The sequence below is a fragment of the Saccopteryx bilineata genome, chromosome 2, assembly GCF_036850765.1.
Source record: "Saccopteryx bilineata isolate mSacBil1 chromosome 2, mSacBil1_pri_phased_curated, whole genome shotgun sequence".
Taxonomy (NCBI): Eukaryota; Metazoa; Chordata; class Mammalia; order Chiroptera; family Emballonuridae; genus Saccopteryx; species Saccopteryx bilineata.
Window position 1 is genome coordinate 361,415,411 of NC_089491.1, and position 18,876 is coordinate 361,434,286.

General features: G+C 44.2%; 1 protein-coding gene across 1 annotated transcript in view; it reads right to left on the reverse strand.

The window, feature by feature from the left end:
- VPS53 (VPS53 subunit of GARP complex) overlaps positions 1 to 18,359 on the reverse strand; it is a 193,489-nt gene extending 175,130 nt beyond the window's left edge. Inside the window, exons 1-2 of the mRNA XM_066263104.1 lie at positions 18,142 to 18,359; positions 15,520 to 15,600 (exon numbers count right to left, since the gene is read on the reverse strand). Of these exons, the coding sequence (XP_066119201.1) occupies positions 15,520 to 15,600; positions 18,142 to 18,228 (168 nt within the window). The 5' untranslated portion in view covers positions 18,229 to 18,359. The remainder of the gene's footprint in view (positions 1 to 15,519; positions 15,601 to 18,141) is intronic.
- Between the last annotated feature and the right edge of the window lie 517 nt (positions 18,360 to 18,876).

Consider the following 18,876-nt stretch of genomic DNA (forward strand, 5'->3'; position numbering starts at 1 on the left):
GAAAGACTGTGGAGAGACCATTTGGAGATATTTTATTTCTTTTCTTTTTTTTTAAATTAATTTTAGTGGGGTGACATTGATAAATCAGGGTACATATGTTCAGAGAAAACATCTCTAGGTTATTTTGACATTTGATTATGCTGCACTCCCATCACCCAAAGTCCAATTGTCTTCTGTCACCTTCTAACTGGTTTTCTTTGTGCCCCTCCCCTCCCCCAGCCCCCACCCCGTAACCCATACACTCTTGTCCATGTCTCTGAGTCTCATTTTTATGCCCCACCTATGTATGGAATCATATAGTTCTTAGTTTTTTCTGATTTACTTATTTCGCTGAGTATAATGTTATCAAGGTCCAACCATGTTGTTGTAAATGATCCGATGTCATCATTTCTTATGGCTGAGTAGTATTCCATAGTATATATGTACCAAAGCTTTTTAATTCACTCGTCCACTGATGGACACTTGAGCTGTTTCCAGATCTTCGCTATTGATATTTTATTTCTTGATCTAAGTGACATAGCTGAATTCACTTTGTGAAAATTCATCAAGCTGCTCTGGCTGGATAGCTTTGTTGATTAGAGCATCATCCCAACACGTAAATGTTGCAGGTTCGATCCCCCATCACGGCACACTGTCTCTTTTTCTCTCTCTTTCTGTGTCTCCCTCCCTCTCTCTAAAATCAATAAATTAAGAAAAAAGAAAATTCATCAAGCTGTATACTTAAGATTTGTGTACAGTATTACTCGACATCATATTTTATTTATTTATTTATTTATTTATTTAAAGAGAGAGGGATAGATAGGGACAGACAGGAACAGAGAGAGATGAGAAGCATCAATCATCAGTTTTTCATTGCGACACCTTAGCTGTTCATTGACTGTTTTCTCATATGTGCCTTGACTGTGGGGCTACAGCAGAGCAAGTAACCCCTTGCTTGAGCCAGTGACCTTGGGTCCAAGCTGGTGAGCTTTTAGCTCAAGCCAGATGAGCCTGAGCTCAAACTGGCGACCTCGGGGTCTCGAACCTGGGTCCTCCACATCCCAGTCTGACACTCTATCCACTGCGCCACTGCCTGGTCAGGCCCGACATCATATTTAAATAAATAAGTAAATCTATTTTTTCTAAGTATATAGGTCCACTAGAAAAAGGTCTGAAAGGGTAAATACGAGCACTCATAATCTGTACTAGTAGCTGGTGGAATCTACCAAATAAGTCTATGAAAAGGAAGGATTAAAAATTTTTCTTTTTTACCTGAGTATTTTCTAATTCAGGGGTCCCCAAACTACGGCCCGTGGGCCACATGCGGCTCCCTGAGGCCATTTATCCGCCCCCCCCCCCCCTGCACTTCCGGAAGGGGCACCTCTTTCATTGGTGGTCAATGAAAGGAGCACATTGACCATCTCAGCCAAAAGCAGGCCCATAGTTCCCATTGAAATACTGGTCAGTTTCTTGATTTAAATTTACTTGTTTTTTATTTTAAAAATTGTATTTGGTGGATAAAGCGTCGACCTGGAAATGCTGAGGTCGCCTGTTCGAAACCCTGGGCTTGCCTGGTCAAGGCACATATGGGAGTTGATGCTTCCAGCTCCTCCCCCCTTCTCTCTCTCTGTCTCTCCTCTCTCTCCCTCTCCTCTCTAAAAATGAATAAATTTAAAAAAAAAAATTTAAAAAAAAGGTCTAAAAAAAAAAAAGTTAAAAAAAAAATTGTATTTGTTCCCGTTTTGTTTTTTTACTTTAAAATAAGATATGTGCAGTGTGCATAGGGATTTGTTCATAGTTTTTTTTATAGTCCGGCCCTCCAACGGTCTAAGGGACAGTGAACTGGCCCCCTGTGTAAAAAGTTTGGGGACCCCTGTTCTAATTGTTTTATGTTGACTGTGCATTGCTATTTTAATTAAAGTTATTTCTATTTTTAAGACAATGACAATAAAAACAAACGGACTATATATACACAACTTCAGCAAGCAAAACTTGTGAGGAAATGGTGCCCCCTAATGGAATAGAGATGGTACAGTCTTACAGCAACATTTTAACTCAGGCTTTAGAAACGTAGGTAAGTTTTTAAGTCTTCTCTCTTTTGCCAACAGATATTTTATCTGAAAAAGAATTGGAGGTGATTTAAGAATTAAGCTTATAAATGGCTACCAGCAACCTGTGCCAGCAGGAGAAGACCAGGAGCCTGCCAGGAGCAGGTCTGGTAAGAAAACCAGGTCACGGCCCTGGCCGGTTGGCTCAGCGGTAGAGCGTCGGCCTAGCGTGCGGAGGACCCGGGTTCGATTCCCGGCCAGGGCACACAGGAGAAGCGCCCATTTGCTTCTCCACCCCTCCACCGCGCTTTCCTCTCTGTCTCTCTCTTCCCCTCCCGCAGCCAAGGCTCCATTGGAGCAAAGATGGCCCGGGCGCTGGGGATGGCTCTGTGGCCTCTACCTCAGGCGCTAGAATGGCTCTGGTCGCAACATGGCGATGCCCAGGATGGGCAGAGCATCGCCCCCTGGTGGGCAGAGCGTCGCCCCTTGTGGGCGTGCCGGGTGGATCCCGGTCGGGCGCATGCGGGAGTCTATCTGACTGTCTCTCCCCGTTTCCAGCTTCAGAAAAATGGAAAAAAAAAAAAAAAAAAAGAAAACCAGGTCACAAGTGTTTGAGATGTCAGATGGGGCCATTCACATGGCGTCTACTATTCTGACAGAGACAATGGTTACTCAGAATTTTCAGAAATCCAAGAGTAGACTGAGATAGAGATAAATCTCAGAAAAAAGAAGTTATTTTAATAGAGGAATCCTCTGTCAAGCCTGTCATTTCAAAACTGGACTGGACCGTGCATGGGTGGCTTAGTGGATATAGCATCGTCCCAGTGCCAGAGGTTATGGGTTCTATCCCAGGTCAGGGCACAAACGAGAAGCAATTAATGAGTACACAACTAAATGGAACCACAAAGTGAAACAACAAGTTGATGTTTCTCTCTTCTCTCTCTCTTTCTCCCGCTCTCCTTCCCTTCCTCTATCTCTCAAATCAATGGAAAAATTAAAAACTGGACTGGGTATAGATCACCACCATGGTAAAAGGACCTGGTTGTCAGAGGACCTGAGCTTGGCAAATCTCTGCCACTAACAAACTTGAAGTATGTCTACATGTGTCTACAGGGCAAGCTATTTAATCTCTCATAAGCAAAACAGGCACAATAGTTCTTGCCTTGCTTCTCTCTGTTGGAACCCATTCCTTTAAAAAAAAAACACAATACCTGTTTTGGTACTTAAAAAAAAAACTATTTAAAAAATGTTAACATTTGGATAATTGAGTATGAAGGATAGCTGTTAATTCTTTGTGCTATTCTTGCATCTTTTCTAAAAATGGGAAACTCTAACAAAATTAAAAATTATAATCTAGCTTGACCAGGCGGTGGTGCAATGGATAGAGCATGGGACACTGAAGACGCAGGTGTGAAACTCTGAGGTTGCCAACTTGAGCACGGGCTCATCAGGCTTGAGCCAGGGCTCACCAGCTTGAATGTGTGGTTGATGGCTTGAGTGTGGATCTTACATATGACCCCATGGTCCCTGGCTTGAGCCCAAAGGTTGCTGGCTTGAAGCCCAAGGTCACTGGCTAGGCTAAAGGCCCCCTCCCCCATCAAGGCACATATGAGAAAGCTATCAATGAACAACTAAGGTGCCGCAAGAATTGATGCTTCTCATCTCTTTCCCTTCCTGTCTGTCTTTCAAAAAAAAAATGATTGTAATCTATTTTGCCTCACCTGTGGCAGCATAATGGTTAAAACTTCAACCAGGAACACTAGGTCACTAGTTCGAAGCCCTGGCCTTGCCCAGTCAAGGCACATAGATACTAGAAACAACTAGGAGTTGATGCACCTGCTCCTCCCTTCCCCACCACAGCCTTTCTCTCTTTCTCCTCTCTCTAAAATCAATAAAAAATCTTTTTTAAAAATTTATAATCTATTTTAAATTGGTAAAGCATGTACATGCCCAAATATTCAAATAGAAAAGGGCACAAAGTGAACAGTAAGGTTTCCTTTGCCCTGTCTTGCTTGCCATCCACCCCTCAGTTCTTTTTTTCTAGAGGCAATGGCTCTGGGCTAGTTTCTTTCGAACATTCTCAGAGATGTCTATGTTTTTAAAGCACATCCATAACTTATGTCCTCTTCTTTATATAAATGCACATTGTCCTGCACCATGTTTTCTTCATTTAACAATATAACTTAAAGGTCATTCCACATCAGTAACTACTAATTAACCATTGCTAAAATTTCTTTTTTTTTTTACTTTTTTTTTATTTATTCATTTTAGAGAGGAGAGAGAAAGGGAAAGAGAGAGAGACAGAGATGGAAAGAGAGGGGAGAGAGAGACAGAGAGAGAAGGTGGGGAGGAGCTGGAAGCATCAACTCCCATATGTGCCTTGACCGGCAAGCCCAGGGTTTTGAACCAGCGACCTCAGCATTTCTAGGCCGACGCTTTATCCACTGCGCCACCACAGGTCAGGCATAAAATTTCATACTCAGACATGAAGGTCATGCTTAAGCCATAATATTTTTTCTAAAAAGAATAATTCAGCTTGACCAGGCAGTGGCACAGTGGATAGAGCATCAAACTGTGATGTGGATGGCTCAGGTTCAAAACCCCGAGGTTGCCGGCTTAAGCGTGGGCACACCAGCTTGAGCACAGGGTCACTGGCTTGAGCCCAATGTTGCTGGCTTGAGCAAGGGGTCACTTGCTCTGCTACAGACCCCCATCAAAGACCATATGAGAAAGCAGTCAATGAACAACTAAGGTGCCACAATGAAGAATTGATGCTTCTCATCTCTCTCCATTCCTGTCTGTCTGTCCCTCTCTTGTCTCTGTCACACACACACACACACACACACACACACACACACACACAAAAGAATTAAAAATATACCGGTATTATACCTTCTGATATTTGACTGTATTTAAAAAAGGGAAAACCTGGGAACGACCATCATTATAAATGGCCATGAATAGAAAAATGAAATAAAGTAGGACACATATATTGATGGACTTTTATGCCAGCACTAAAAGACTCTAGGCAGGGAGGCTCTGAAACAACACATATCACCTACAATAACATGCTAATAAGGGGGGGAAATACTTAAATATATCAAAAATCTATAAATATAGCTTTTTAAAAGGCCATAAAAAATACCCTAAAATGCTAATGCTTGACTGCACCTTAGGTGGACCCACAGGTGACCACGTGTTCTTTATCTTCCAGATTTACTACTGGGGTAGCAAAAGGAAAAGGGTGCTAATATTTCATGCGGATCTGTTATGCAATACTCTTCTAGACATTTTATAAAAATGATTCCCCTCAATCTTCTCAACCATATTAGGCATGCTCTTTTTGTCCTTGGTGTGAAGAATGGAAAACAGGCTCTGAAAGGATAGATGCTTTGTCTAAGGTCATGGATGCTGGAGTCTGTCTGACTCTTGGGCCTCAGCTCTTTCTTCCTCTACCAGCTCTCTAATATAATGGTTCTTGACCTAGTTTTTGTGCACCCCAGCACACCTGAGGGATATGACACACTCCCTGTTATCAATTCAGTACCTCACAATGACAGTGACTCTCACTGGGGTTGAGGCCTCTCCAGCAGCAGGGAAAACGCCCCACAGGAATCCAGACTGGCTACCCTGGGTGGGGGTGATAACATCTCCTCTCTGAGAATCATTCATCTAGTTCTGTTGTAATGTGGCTGTACAATGTTAATCCCACCATTTAAAAATGACTTATTAAAAAGTATTTCCTGATTCTTATGGCAGTTCTTGCAAATTACAGAAACTATGTAAAATCACCCTCATCCCCAGCAGAGTGTAATCACCATTAGCGTTTTGGTGCATTGCTTTCTACTGCCCCTTTTATGCAAATACAATATGGCTTAAAAAAATTAAACTGGGCTGATAAGTAATTTGGCATCTTATTTTTTTCTCTTAACAATATAGGTGTAGAACATTTGGGGAGATCATAAAAAATTCTGTATAAACAGCTCCATAAGACTCTATTCAACGTTCTTAATTAGATTAGCTTTTTTTATAAATTTCATCTAGTTTCCCTAATCAAACCTCTAATGAAAACATGACACATGGTTATCTTCAGTTTTCTGCTAGGAGACTAGAAACCCGGCTACTTTTCAGAACTACCCAGGGAGTCCTGTTAAATACAGACACCGAGTTCCTCACACCTGGACCTGCGGAGTAGAAACATCAGGGATCTGTTCTAGTCCACACCTGTCTCCAGGCAACCACAGACATGCAGCAGTTGCCACTCAATAGAAACACATACATACCCTCCTCCTCAGTGACACTAAATTTATTCTTGATATACTGACATCTACTTTAAATATTCTAAACTCGTAATTCATGAGTATTTCACAGGTCCATGATGTATATAAATAAATTTCGCCCAAGATATAGCAACAGCTGAAAGAAAGTGTAAATCATGCCACTACTTTCTATTATCTTTCCTTAAGGCCTACCTATGGGAATCTGGGTTGAAAGATGAATTGCTCAGTGTAAACTTGGGATTGGGAAATAAAGGTTACCCTGGGTCATAAATTCTCTGAGTCACTGAAGAAATTACATTACTCATTATCATGTACACAGGGGCATAAGACAAGATATACAACTGAATCTGTGGAATAACAAATGTCTTGTGCTACCTTTAGTAGTTTAAAAATAAATACACTCACTGCCTGACTGGTGGTGGCACAGTGGATAAAGCACCAACCTGGGACACTAAGGTCCCAGGTTTGAAACCCCAAGGTCAATGGCTTAGTGCAGGCTCATCTGGCTTGAGCATGGCCTCACTGACATAATCCCATGGTCACTGGCTTGAGCTCAAAGGTTGCTGGCTTGAGCCCATGGTCGCTGGCTTGAGCCCATGGTCGCTGGCTTGAGCAAGGAGTCACTGGCTCAGCTGGAGGTCCTACCACCCCCCCATCAAGGCACATATGAGAAGCAATCAAAGAACAACTGAAGTGACACAACTACAAGTTGATGCTTCTCATCTCTCTCCTTTCCCCTCCCCTCTAAAAGTAAATAAATAAATGAATACACACAGAAACATCAGTAAGATGTGAAAACCTGCTAGTTGCATACATAATTGTCAAATCTAACATTCATTTATTCTTGTTTTGGTGGGTCAGCAATCTTGATAAGATAAGGTAAAAGAAACATTTTCATGGTTAAAACTATCTTTAATACTACTTGACTTCAAATTATACAACAGAGCCACAATAATCAAAACAGCATGGTATTGGCAGAAAAATAGACATACAGACCAATGGAACACAATTGAGAGCCCAGAAATAAAACAACAGATACGTGGCCTGACCATAGAGCGTCAAACTGGGACACAGAGGACCCAGATTCAAAACCCCAAGGTTGCTGGCTTGAGCATGGGTTCACCAGCTTGAGGATGGTGTCACTGGCTTGAGTGTGGGATCATAGACATGACCCAATAGTTGCTGGCTTGAGTCCAGAGGTCTCTGGCTTGAAGCCCAAGGTTGCTGGCTTGAGCCCAAGGTCACTGAATTGAGCAAGGGATCACTCAATCTACTGCAACCCCCATATAAGAAAGCAATCAATGAAACACTAAGGTGCCTCAACAAAGAATTCATGCTTCTCATCTCTCTCCCTTACTGCCTGTCTGTTCCTATCTGTCCCTCTCTCTGTTCCTCTATCTTCATCACACACACACACACACACACACACACACACACACACACACACACAAAAGAATCCACATATATAAGGACAAATCATTTTTGACAAAGGAGCCAAAAACACACAATGGAGAAAAGAAAGCCTCTTCAATAAATGGTGCTAGAAAAATTGAAAAGCCACATGCAAAAGAATGAAACTTAACTACAATTTGTCCCCCTGCACAAAAATTAATTCAAAATGAATCAAAGGCCCTGGCTGGTTGGCTCAGTGATAGAGCATCAGCCCAGTGTGTGGAAGTCCGGGGTTCGATTCCCAGCCAAGGCACACAGAAGAAGCGCCCATCTGCTTCTCCACTCTTCCCCCCCTCCTTTCTCTCTATCTCTCTCTTCCCCTCCCGCAGCCAAGGCTCCATGGGAGCAAAGTTAGCTCAGGTGCTGAGGATGGCTCCATGGCTTCCGCCTCAGGCACTAGAATGGCCCCAGTTGCAGTGGAGCAACACCCCAGATGAGCTGAGCATTGCCCCCTGGTAGGTATGTTGAGTGGATCCCAGTTGGGCACATGCAGGAGTCTGTCTGCCCCCCCCCCACTTCTCACTTCAGAAAAATACAAAAAAAAATTTGATCAAAGACCTAAATATAAGATCCAAAACAATACATAACATAGAAGAAAATATAGGTACTATGCTTACAGACCTTGGCCATAGAGAACAATTTATAAATTTGACCCCAAAGGGAATAGAAGTAAAGGCAAAAATAAAGGAATGGGACTATATCAAACTAAAAACAAAAGAAACTGACAAAAAAAAAAGGCAGCCAACTAAATGGGAGATGATATTTGCAAACAACAGCTCCAATAAGGGGTTAACATCCAAAATATACAGTGTGTCCGTAAAGTCATGGTGCACTTTTGACTGGTCACAGAAAAGCAACAAAAGACAATAGAAATGTGAAATCTGCACCAAATAAAAGGAAAACTCTCCCAGTTTCATACCTATTCAGTGCAGTTTGATGTGGGCTCATGCACAGATTTTTTAGGGCTCTTTAGGTAGCAATCCTGTATAGCCTCGACAGCAGGGGTCCCCAAACTACGGCCAGTGGGCCGCATGCAACCCCCTGAGGCCACTTATCCGGCCCCCGCTGCACTTCTGGAAGGGGCACCTCTTTCATTGGTGGTCAGTAAGAGGAGCATAGTTCCCATTGAAATACTGGTCAGTTTGTTGATTTAAATTTACTTGTTCTTTATTTTAAATATTGTATTTGTTCCCATTTTGTTTTTTTACTTTAAAATAAGATATGTGCAGTGTGCATAGGGATTTGTTCATAGTTTTTTTTATAGTACGGCCCTCCAACAGTCTGAGGGACAGTGAACTGGCCCCCTGTGTAAAAAGTTTGGGGACCCCTGCTCTACAGACTCGTCACTGACTGATGGCCTACCAGAACGGGGTTTCTCCACCAAACTGCCGGCTTCCTTCAACTGCTTATCCCACCGAGTAATGTTATACCTATGTGGTGGCGCTTTGTTATAAACGCACCAATATTCATGTTGCACTCTGGTCACAGATTCGAATTTAGCGAGCCACAGACCACACTGAACTTTCCTCTGTACCGTCCACATCTCGACTGGCATGGCCGTGGGCTGCTCCACTATATACACGGTGTTGCGTCATCATCTGCGCATGTGCACATGCTGCCACATCATCCTACAGAAACTGGGAGGGTTTTCCTTTTATTTGGTGCAGATTTCACATTTCTATCATCTTTTGTTGCTTTCCTGTGACCGGTCAAAAGTGCACCATGACTTTACAGACACACTGTATAAAGAACTCACAAATCTCAGCAACAAACAAGCAAACAATCCAATTAAAAAATAGGGAGAGGCCTGACCAGGTGGTGGTGCAGTGGATAGAGCATCGGTCTGGGATGCAGAAAGACCCAGGTTCGAGACCCTGAGGTCGCCAGTTTGAGCGCGGGCTCATCTGGGTTTGAACAAAAGCTCACCAGCATGGACCCAAGGTCGCTGGCTCAAGCAAGGGGTCACTCGGTCTGCTGAAGGCCCACGGTCAAGGCACATATGAGAAAGCAATCAATGAACTAAGATATCGCAACGAAAAACTGATGATTGATGCTTCTCATCTCTCTCTGTTCCTATCTGTCTGTCCCTATCTATCCCTCTCTCTGATTCTGTTTCTGTAAAAAAAAAAAAAAAAAAAAAAAAAAAATGGGGAGAGGACCTTAACAGACACTTCTCCCAAGAGGACACACAAATGGCCAACAGGTGTATGAAAAGACGCTCATCTTCACTAGCTATTCGCAAATCAAAACAACAATGAGAGGCCCTGGCCGGTTGCAGCAGTAGAGCGTCGGCCTAGCATGCGGAGGACCCGGGTTCGATTCCGGCCAGGGCACACAGGAGAAGCGCCCATTTGCTTCTCCACCCCTCCGCCGCACTTTCCTCTCTGTCTCTCTCTTCCCCTCCCGCAGCTGAGGCTCCATTGGAGCAAAGATGGCCTGGGCGCTGGGGATGGCTCTGTGGCCTCTGCCTCAGGCGCTAGAGTGGCTCTGGTCGCAACATGGCGACGCCCAGGATGGGCAGATTATCGCCCCCTGGTGGGCGTGCCAGGTGGATCCCGGTCGGGCGCATGCGGGAGTCTGTCTGACTGTCTCTCCCTGTTTCCAGCTTCAGAAAAATGAAAAAAAACAACAACAAAAAACAACAACAATGAGATACCATCTCACACCTATTAGATTAGCTATTAGCAACAAGACAGGTAATAATTAGTGTTGGAGAGGCTGTGGAGAAAAAGGAACACTCATTCACTGCTGGTGGGAATGCAAATTAGTACAACCATTATGGAAGAAAGTATGGTGGTTCCCCCCAAAATTAAGAATATAATTACCATATGACCCTGCAATTCCTCTATGGGGTATCTACCCCCAAAACTCAAAAACATTGGTATGTCAAGACACATGCAGCCCCATGTTCATAGCAGCATTATTCACAGTGGCCAAGATATGAAACAACCAAAGTGTTCCTTGACAGATGATTGGATAAAGAAGATGTGGTACATATATACAATTGAATACTACTCAGCCATAAGAAATGATAACACAGTGACATTTATGACAACATGGATAGACCCTGAGAACATTATACTGAGTGAAATAAGTAAATCAGAAAAATCTAAGAACTGTATGATTTCACACAAGGTGGGATATAAAACTAAGACTCATGGACATAGATAAAAGTGAATGGTTCTCCCAGGAAGAAATACAAATGGCCAACAAACATATGAAAAGATGTTCATCTTCATTAGTTATTAGAGAAATGCAAATCAAAACTACAATGAGATACCACCTCACACCTGTTAAATTGGCTATTATCAACAAAACAGGTAACAAGTGTTGGAGAGGCTGTGGAGAAAAAGGAACCGTCATCCACTGTTGGTGGGAATGTAGGAAGAAAGTATGGTGGTTCCTCAAAAAATTAAGAATAGAACTACCGCCTGACCTCTGGTGGTGCAGTGGATAAAGCGTCGACCTGGAAATGCTGAGGTCGCCTGTTCGAAACCCTGGGCTTGCCTGGTCGAGGCACATATGGGAGTTGATGCTTCCAGCTCCTCCCCCCTGTCTCTCTGTCCTCTGTCTCTCTCTCTCTGTGTCTCTCTCTGTCCCTCTCTCTCTCCTCTGTAAAATGAATAAATAAAATAAAATTAAAAATTAAAAAAAAAAAAAAAAAGAATAGAACTACCATATGACCCAGCAATCCCTCTACTGGGAATATACCCCCAAAACTCAAAAACATTGGTACGTAAAGACACATGCAGCCCCATGTTCATTGCAGCATTATTCACAGTGGCCAAGACATGGAAATAACCAAAAGCTCTTCAACAGAAGACTGGATAAAGAAGATGTGGCACATATACACTATGGAATACTACTCAGCCATAAGAAATGATGACATCGGCCCTGGCCGGTTGGCTCAGTGGTAGAGCGTAGGCCTGGGGTGCAAAAGTCCCGGGTTCGATTCCCCGCCAGGGCACACAGGAGAGGCGCCCATCTGCTACTCCACCCCTCCCCCTCTCCTTCCTCTCTGTCTCTCTCTTCCCCTCCTGTAGCCGAGGCTCCATTGGAACAAGGATGGCCCGGGCGCTGGGGATGGCTCCTTGGCCTCTGCCCCAGGCGCTGGAGTGGCTCTGTTCGCAACAGAGCGACGCCCCGGAGGGGCAGAGCATCGCCCCCTGGTGGGCGTGCCAGGTGGATCCCGGTCGGGCGCATGAGGGAGTCTTTCTGACTGTCTCTCCTCGTTTCCAGCTTCAGAAAAATACAAAAAAAACAAAAAAAACAAAAACAAAACAAGAAATGATGACATTGGATCATTTACAACAACATGGATGGACCTTGATAACATTATACGGAATGAAATAAGTAAATCAGAAAAAACTAAGAACTATATGATTCCATACATAGGTGGGACATAAAAACAAGACTAAGAGACATGGACAGGAGTGTAGTGGTTACCGGGGGTGGAGGGGGACGGAGGAGAGGGAGGGAGAAGGGGTTGGGGAGGGGCACAAAAAAAAAAAACAGATAGAAGGTGACAGAAGACAATTTGACTTTGGGTGATGGGTATGCAATATAATCAAATGTCAAAATAACCTGGAGATGTTTTCTCTGAACATATGTACCCTGATTTATTAATGTCATCCCATTAAAATTAATTTAAAAAAATCTACAGGGGAATAAAAAGAATTAAAAAAAAAAAGTGAAGTGGTTACCAGGGGAAAGGGGATGTGGGGGGGGGATGGGGGAGGGATGGGGGAAGGGTGTAAAGAGGGACAAATAATATGGTGACAGAAAGTGATCTGACTTTGGGTGTTGGGTATACAACATAATCAACCGTTCAAATGCTATAGAAATGTTTACCTGAAACCTATGTACTCTTATTGATCAATGTCATCCTGTTAAAGTTAATTTGCTAAATAAAATTTAAAAATTAAAAATAAAAACCAAAAACTATCCTTATATCAGTTGTTCTATGTTCAGCTAATTCCCAGAATTCCTTTTTCATAGAAAATGATGAGCTCTCTGCCTGTCCTATGGTGTTACAGTGGATAAAGTTTTGACCTGGAATGCTGAGGTCACTGATTCGAAACCCTGGGTTTGCCTGGTCAAGGCCCATATAACAAGCAAGCAATGAACAACTCAAGTGAAGCAACTGTGAGTTGATACTTCTCATTCCTGCCCCGCTCTGTGAAATCAATAAATTAAATATTTTTTTAAAAAAAAGGAAAGAAAATTATGAGCTCTAAAGGCTATTTGTGAAGTCTCAGAAAAGAGGATCACACAGTAAGATGCCATGTTTTCCAACTTTATTTCAAAAACATGTTCATCAGGCCCTGGCCGGTTGGCTCAGTGGTAGGGCATCAGCCCAGCGTGTGGAAGTCCAGGGTTCAATTCCCGGCCAGGACACACAGAGAAGCGCCCATCTGCTTCTCCACCCTTCCCACTTTCCTTCTTTTCTATCTCTCTCTTCCTCTCTCGCAGCCAAGGCTCCACTGGAGCAAAGTTGGCCCAGGTGCTGAGGATGGCTCCATGGCCTCCGCCTCAGGTGTTAGAATGGCTCCAGCCACAAAGGAGCATCGCCCCCTGGCAGGCATGCCGGTGGATCCCAGTCAGGCGCATGCGGGAGTCTGTCTGACTGCCTCCCCGCTTCTAACTTCAGAAAAATTCAAAACAAAACAACAACAAAAAAACAAAAAAACAACCATGTTCATCAGAAAAAGTTGAGATGAATTTATGCCAAGATAGTAACAATTATAGGGATTATGAGCTTCAGATTAAAATACTATCCAACTACATGTCTCCACCTGATGGTCCAACTATGTTCAAAAGTGAGCTTGCCTTTATACCCTAATCTTAGTCTACTTACACTGAAATCTTACTCCCAATATAGGGTAAAGGTGCCAACACCCACTTTGTCAGGCTAGAAATCAAAGTTCAAAACCCTTGGTTTGGCCTGTGGTGCACAGCTTAAATGTCATTTCCTCATGGAAGCCTTTCTGGATCCCCCACACTGAGGAAGGCCCTGTGTGTTCTGCTTTCACAGTACTTGCATGTTTCCTTCACAGCAGTGCTATCACATTGAATCTGAGCATTCTTTATCTCCCTGTGCCTCGTTATTCTCATCATAAAACCAGCATGTTAACAAAGTGGAGAATTTATCATTATTCAGCGTTTAGAATGGTGCCTTGGACATAGCAAGTATCCAATATATGTGCACTCTTATTATAGTTGTACTAGAAGTTAGAACTCTTGAGAATTAATAGTTATCCAAACAAGTTATTGTGAAGTCATAATAATTTACTTAGGTGTAATTATTATCTATTAAGGTAGACTGGAAGCTCTATATTGGGAAGGAGTGTATTTGCCTTGTTCATCCCTTTAGCTGCAAATTTCTTACAGAAGTAGGCAGAGGAGGAGTTCTTTATTGAAGAAGTGAGTGAATGTGAGGTTCTACATCACTTCAGCCACCAAATTCTGTGTCTTCTGCCTCCTAAATAGCTGTTGGATCTTGTTCTCTCAGTCCCAGTCTCTACCTAGGCTCCCATCATCCCTCTTAAGTAATCTATCACAGCCGTCTGCGACCTGGTCTTCCTGCCTCCAGTTCTGCCTCCCCCCAGCTCACCCTCCACACTGCTGCCAGATGGAATTCTTAAAATGTGAAGCTGAGCCCTGGCCGGTTGGCTCAGTGGTAGAGCGTCGGCCTGGCGTGCACAAGTTCCGGGTTCGATTCCCGGCCAGGGCACACAGGAGAGGCGCCCATCTGCTTCTCCACCCCTCCCCCTCTCCTTCCTCTCTGTCTTTCTCTTCCCCTCTCGCAGCTAAGGCTCCATTGGAGCAAGGATGGCCCGGGTGCTGGGGATGGCTCTGTGGCCTCTGCCTCAGGCGCTAGAGTGGCTCTGGTCGCAAATAGCGATGCCCAGGAGGGGCAGAGCATCGCCCCCTGGTGGGCAGAGCGTCGCCCCTGGTGGGCGTGCCAGGTGGATCCCAGTCGGGCGCATGCGGGAATCTGTCTGACTGTCTCTCCCCATTTCCAGCTTCAGAAAATAAATAAATAAATAAATAAATTTTTTAAAAAAGAAGAGTTTAAAAAAAAAAGTGTGAAGCTGATCTAGTCATTAGCCATCAAGAGTCCTTCAGTGAACACCTACTGCCTAGAGTAGCAGTCTCCAGAGGAGGGTGTGAACATCCCCAAGGTTTACAATAACATGCATTGGGGCAGTGGTCAGCAAACCACGGCTCGCGAACCACATGTGACCTAATAGCATGTGACATTTTTAGCAAAGGCCAGCTTAGGAGTACCCTAATTAAGTTAATAACAATGTACCTACCTATATAGTTTAAGTTTAAAAAATTTGGCTCTCAAAAGAAATTTCAATCGTTGTACTGTTGATATTTGGCTCTGCTGACTAATGAGTTTGCCGACCACTGCTGGGGTATGAGAAGAAAATATAACCTCTATTTTCATTCTTAATTTATATAGCAAACACTACTAAAACCAAATGTATTGAATATTGGTGCTAGAACACGTATGTAATATTTTCAGAGTACAGGCTTAAAATTTAGCCCAGGAAAATATTTAAGGGTACAATTTCTAATCATATACTCACTATACAAAGACTTCCACTCTAACACAACAATGGTATTAGCTACCCCCCCAATTGGTTACAATAAAGTTTGATTTGAATCACTCCTTGTTTATCAAGACCCCTTCAGTTATATAGTATAATACACCAATCATAATACTGAAATGAAAGAAATTCCATACTTACTTGCTCTGTGGGGAAGAGGGTATTGATATACTCCACAGCATTGAAATCAGCTCGATCTAGAGGATCCTGGCTTGGAAATACCTATATAAAGACAGATTAGAAATAACTAGTATGTGTTTGTGTGTGTGTGTGTGTGTGTGTCAGAGACAGACAGGAAGAGAGATGAGAAGCATCAATTCTTCCTTGCAGCACCTTAGTTGTTCATTGACTGCTTTCTATCATGTGCCTTGGGGGGGGGGGTACAGCAAAGCGAGTGACCCCTTGCTCAAGCCAGCAACCATGGGGTCATGTCTATGATCCCACACTCAAGCCAGCGATTCCAAGTTCAAGCCGGATGAGCACACGCTCAAACCAGCAACATCGGGGTTTCAAACCTGGGTCCTCTGTGTCCCAGTCCAATGCTCTATCTATTGCGCCACTGCTTGGTCAGGCAAAATAACTATCATCTTTCTGTCTTGTTTAATGTATTATTTCTTTCCTCCATACTTGGTGATAAATTTCTTGAAGATAAAAAAAAATTTTTTTTCATTTTATAAGGCTTAACACACAATAGATACCCCAAAAAATCTGTTAAAGTAAATCTTTAATTTTCATCAACATCTGTAATTTTATTTCTTTTATTATTTTATTTTTTATTTTAGTTATTTATTTTTTTATTACAGAGACAGAGAGAGAGTCAGAGAGAGGGATAGACAGGAATAGACAGACAGGAACAGAGAGATGAGAAGCATCAATCATTAGTTTTTCATTGCGCGTTGCAACACCTTAGTTGTTCATTGATTGCTTTCTCATATGTGCCTTGACCGCGGGACTTCAGCAGACCGAGTAACCCCTTGCTCGAGCCAGCGACCTTGGGTTCAAGCTGGTGGGCTTTTGCTCAAACCAGATGAGCCACGTTCAAGCTGGTGACCTCGGGGTCTTGAACCTGGGTCCTCTGCATCCCAGTCCGACACTCTATCCACTGCGTCACCGCCCGGTCAGGGTTTTTAAATTTTTTTTTACAGAGACAGAGAGAGAGTCAGAGAGAGGGATAGACAGGGACAGACAGACAGGAACGAAGAGAGATGAGAAGCATCGATCATTAGTTTTTTGTTGCGCATTGCGATACCTTAATTGTTCATTGATGGCCTTCTCATACGTGCCTTGACCGCGGGCCCTCAGCAGACCGAGTAACCCCTTGCTCGAGCCAGTGGCCTTGGCTCAAGCCGGTGAGCTTTTGCTCAAACCAGATGAGCCCTCGCTCAAGCTGGCGACCTCGGGGTCTCAAACCTGGGTCTTCCGCATCCCAGTCCGACACTCTATCCACTGCGCCACTGCCCGGTCAGGCAACATCTATAATTTTAACATCATGCATCTTGGTGCAACTAACAGAACATGCAACAGTGAAATGTTCCACAGTAATCAATAAAATCCCAACAACAAGGAAAAATAAGTGGTCAATTGTACAAATAAAATAAAACCAGCTGATGACATGGTTGTATCAAATAAGTCTTGACCCTGGCCAGAGAGCTTGGTTGTTAAGAGTGTTGTATGCAAAGATTACGGGTTTTATTTCCGCCAGCACACATACAGGAATAAATTGATGTCTCTGTCTCACTCTCTCCCTTCCTCTCTCCCTAAAATCAATAAAGTATTATTTTTTAAGGCAGTCTTGATAACAGACTTATGCACTATGTCTCAATGAAGTCTCAGCGACAGAATTCAATATGCAGTGAAGCAATTTTTATGTTTCAGATAGTGTCAGGAAATGAAGAGCTGGCAATCAGGAACTTGGCCCTGGCCAGGTAACACAATTGGTTAAAGCACTGTACCCATACACCAAGTGCAGGTTCATCCCCGTCAGGTTATATACAAGAGTCAACCAATGAATGCATAAATAAGTGGAACAGCAAATCGAAGTTTCTCTCTCCTCTCCTGTCTCTATGAAATCAATCATCTATTAAAAAAAAATCTTAAAAGAGACCTTCCTGTATCAGGAGCAATACAAGGTCTAAATCGCTATTCCTAATATCGTAACTTTTTTTAAAAATCAATAAACTTGAAAAGAGAATTTAGTCAACTAAAGAGTCCCTGCAGGGAAGGAAGACCTCCTGAGAATATTCTTCAACCTAACCCAAACTAATCAACAGCAGGAATTCTCAACCATGTTAAGTATGGTAAAGGAGTCCTTTTTCAACCTTTTCCCTCGGCTGTGATCCGCTTCGGAAATTCAAGTTACGCCCTCCCCTCAATTCGGAGTCACTCACAGAGGGCTAGCTTGAGACTCGGAACAGTGGCACACCGGCCCGGTAAATGAAAGAACTCTACAATCCCCCAAATCTGTGATGGCTACTCATGAGGTCCCAACTTTCAGGTTCATCCTTTCGGGAAGCACATCTTTGCCCAATGCATCAAGATGCCCCCCCCTCCAAACACAATCAAGGCTGAAAATGGGCTCTCTCCCTTCTCTGGATTCAGAGGCCTCTTCTCGCCACCACCTCCCCCAAACCTCTCCTTTCCCTTCCGTGCCGAGCTCCCACTCCTCAGTCCAAAGACCGCTTCTTCCCCGAGCCACTCGCGGTCCCACCCCCAGAGATGCCCAGTCCTCCGCACTCCCCTCCCCTCAGGAGGCGGAACGCTCACCTGCTCGATAGCGAGCTGCACGTCAGGCGTGAGCTGCAGCACGGCTTCCAGCTCCTCAACGAACTCCAGTTCCTCCTCCTCCATCATCCCGCCGCTCAGCTCCCTGCCGACGTACACCCCAACGCCGAGTCGGACCTCCTGCGGTCGCCAAAGCCGCCGAACTGCAAGCGTTCAGTTGCAACGGTCAAGCAAGTCTTGGCTCTGTCATTTAGCCGGGAGCTTCCGGGAAGCCAAGCACTTCCGGGATCCGGGGCACTCTGGGATAGCGGAGGACTGACCTCTGGTAGCCTGGAGAGGACCTTCCTGTCACGTCGCGGGAGTCTTCCTGGACAACCCTGTAGTCCGGCGTCCCCTGACGCACCCCTCAGCTTTCTTACGAGGGTGGGGGCCCTCGTCACCTCGCCGAAGGGCCCTGATATTGGGGAGGACATGGACGCCCCTGCAGGTCCTCCCAGTGAGGGCGAGCCCAGCACCATTGTGACCGATCGACAGCAAGCAACCCTCAGGGCCGCGAAGCCGACGATCCTTCGGTTCCCAGGGCCCCTTTGGTCAGTGGCAGTAGGTTATCCCCCTGCCATCGGGGGAGAAGTGACCCCAGCTGGTAAGTGGCAATGTTGCCAAAGGCAGTATGTAGGATGGGACAGCGTCCGCTTGCAGAGTTAAGTTCCCCTTGTGCCAAGCCTCTAGGCAGAGATTTCTGGGGTGTCTGCAGCTTCCATCTGTTTACCCTGCAAA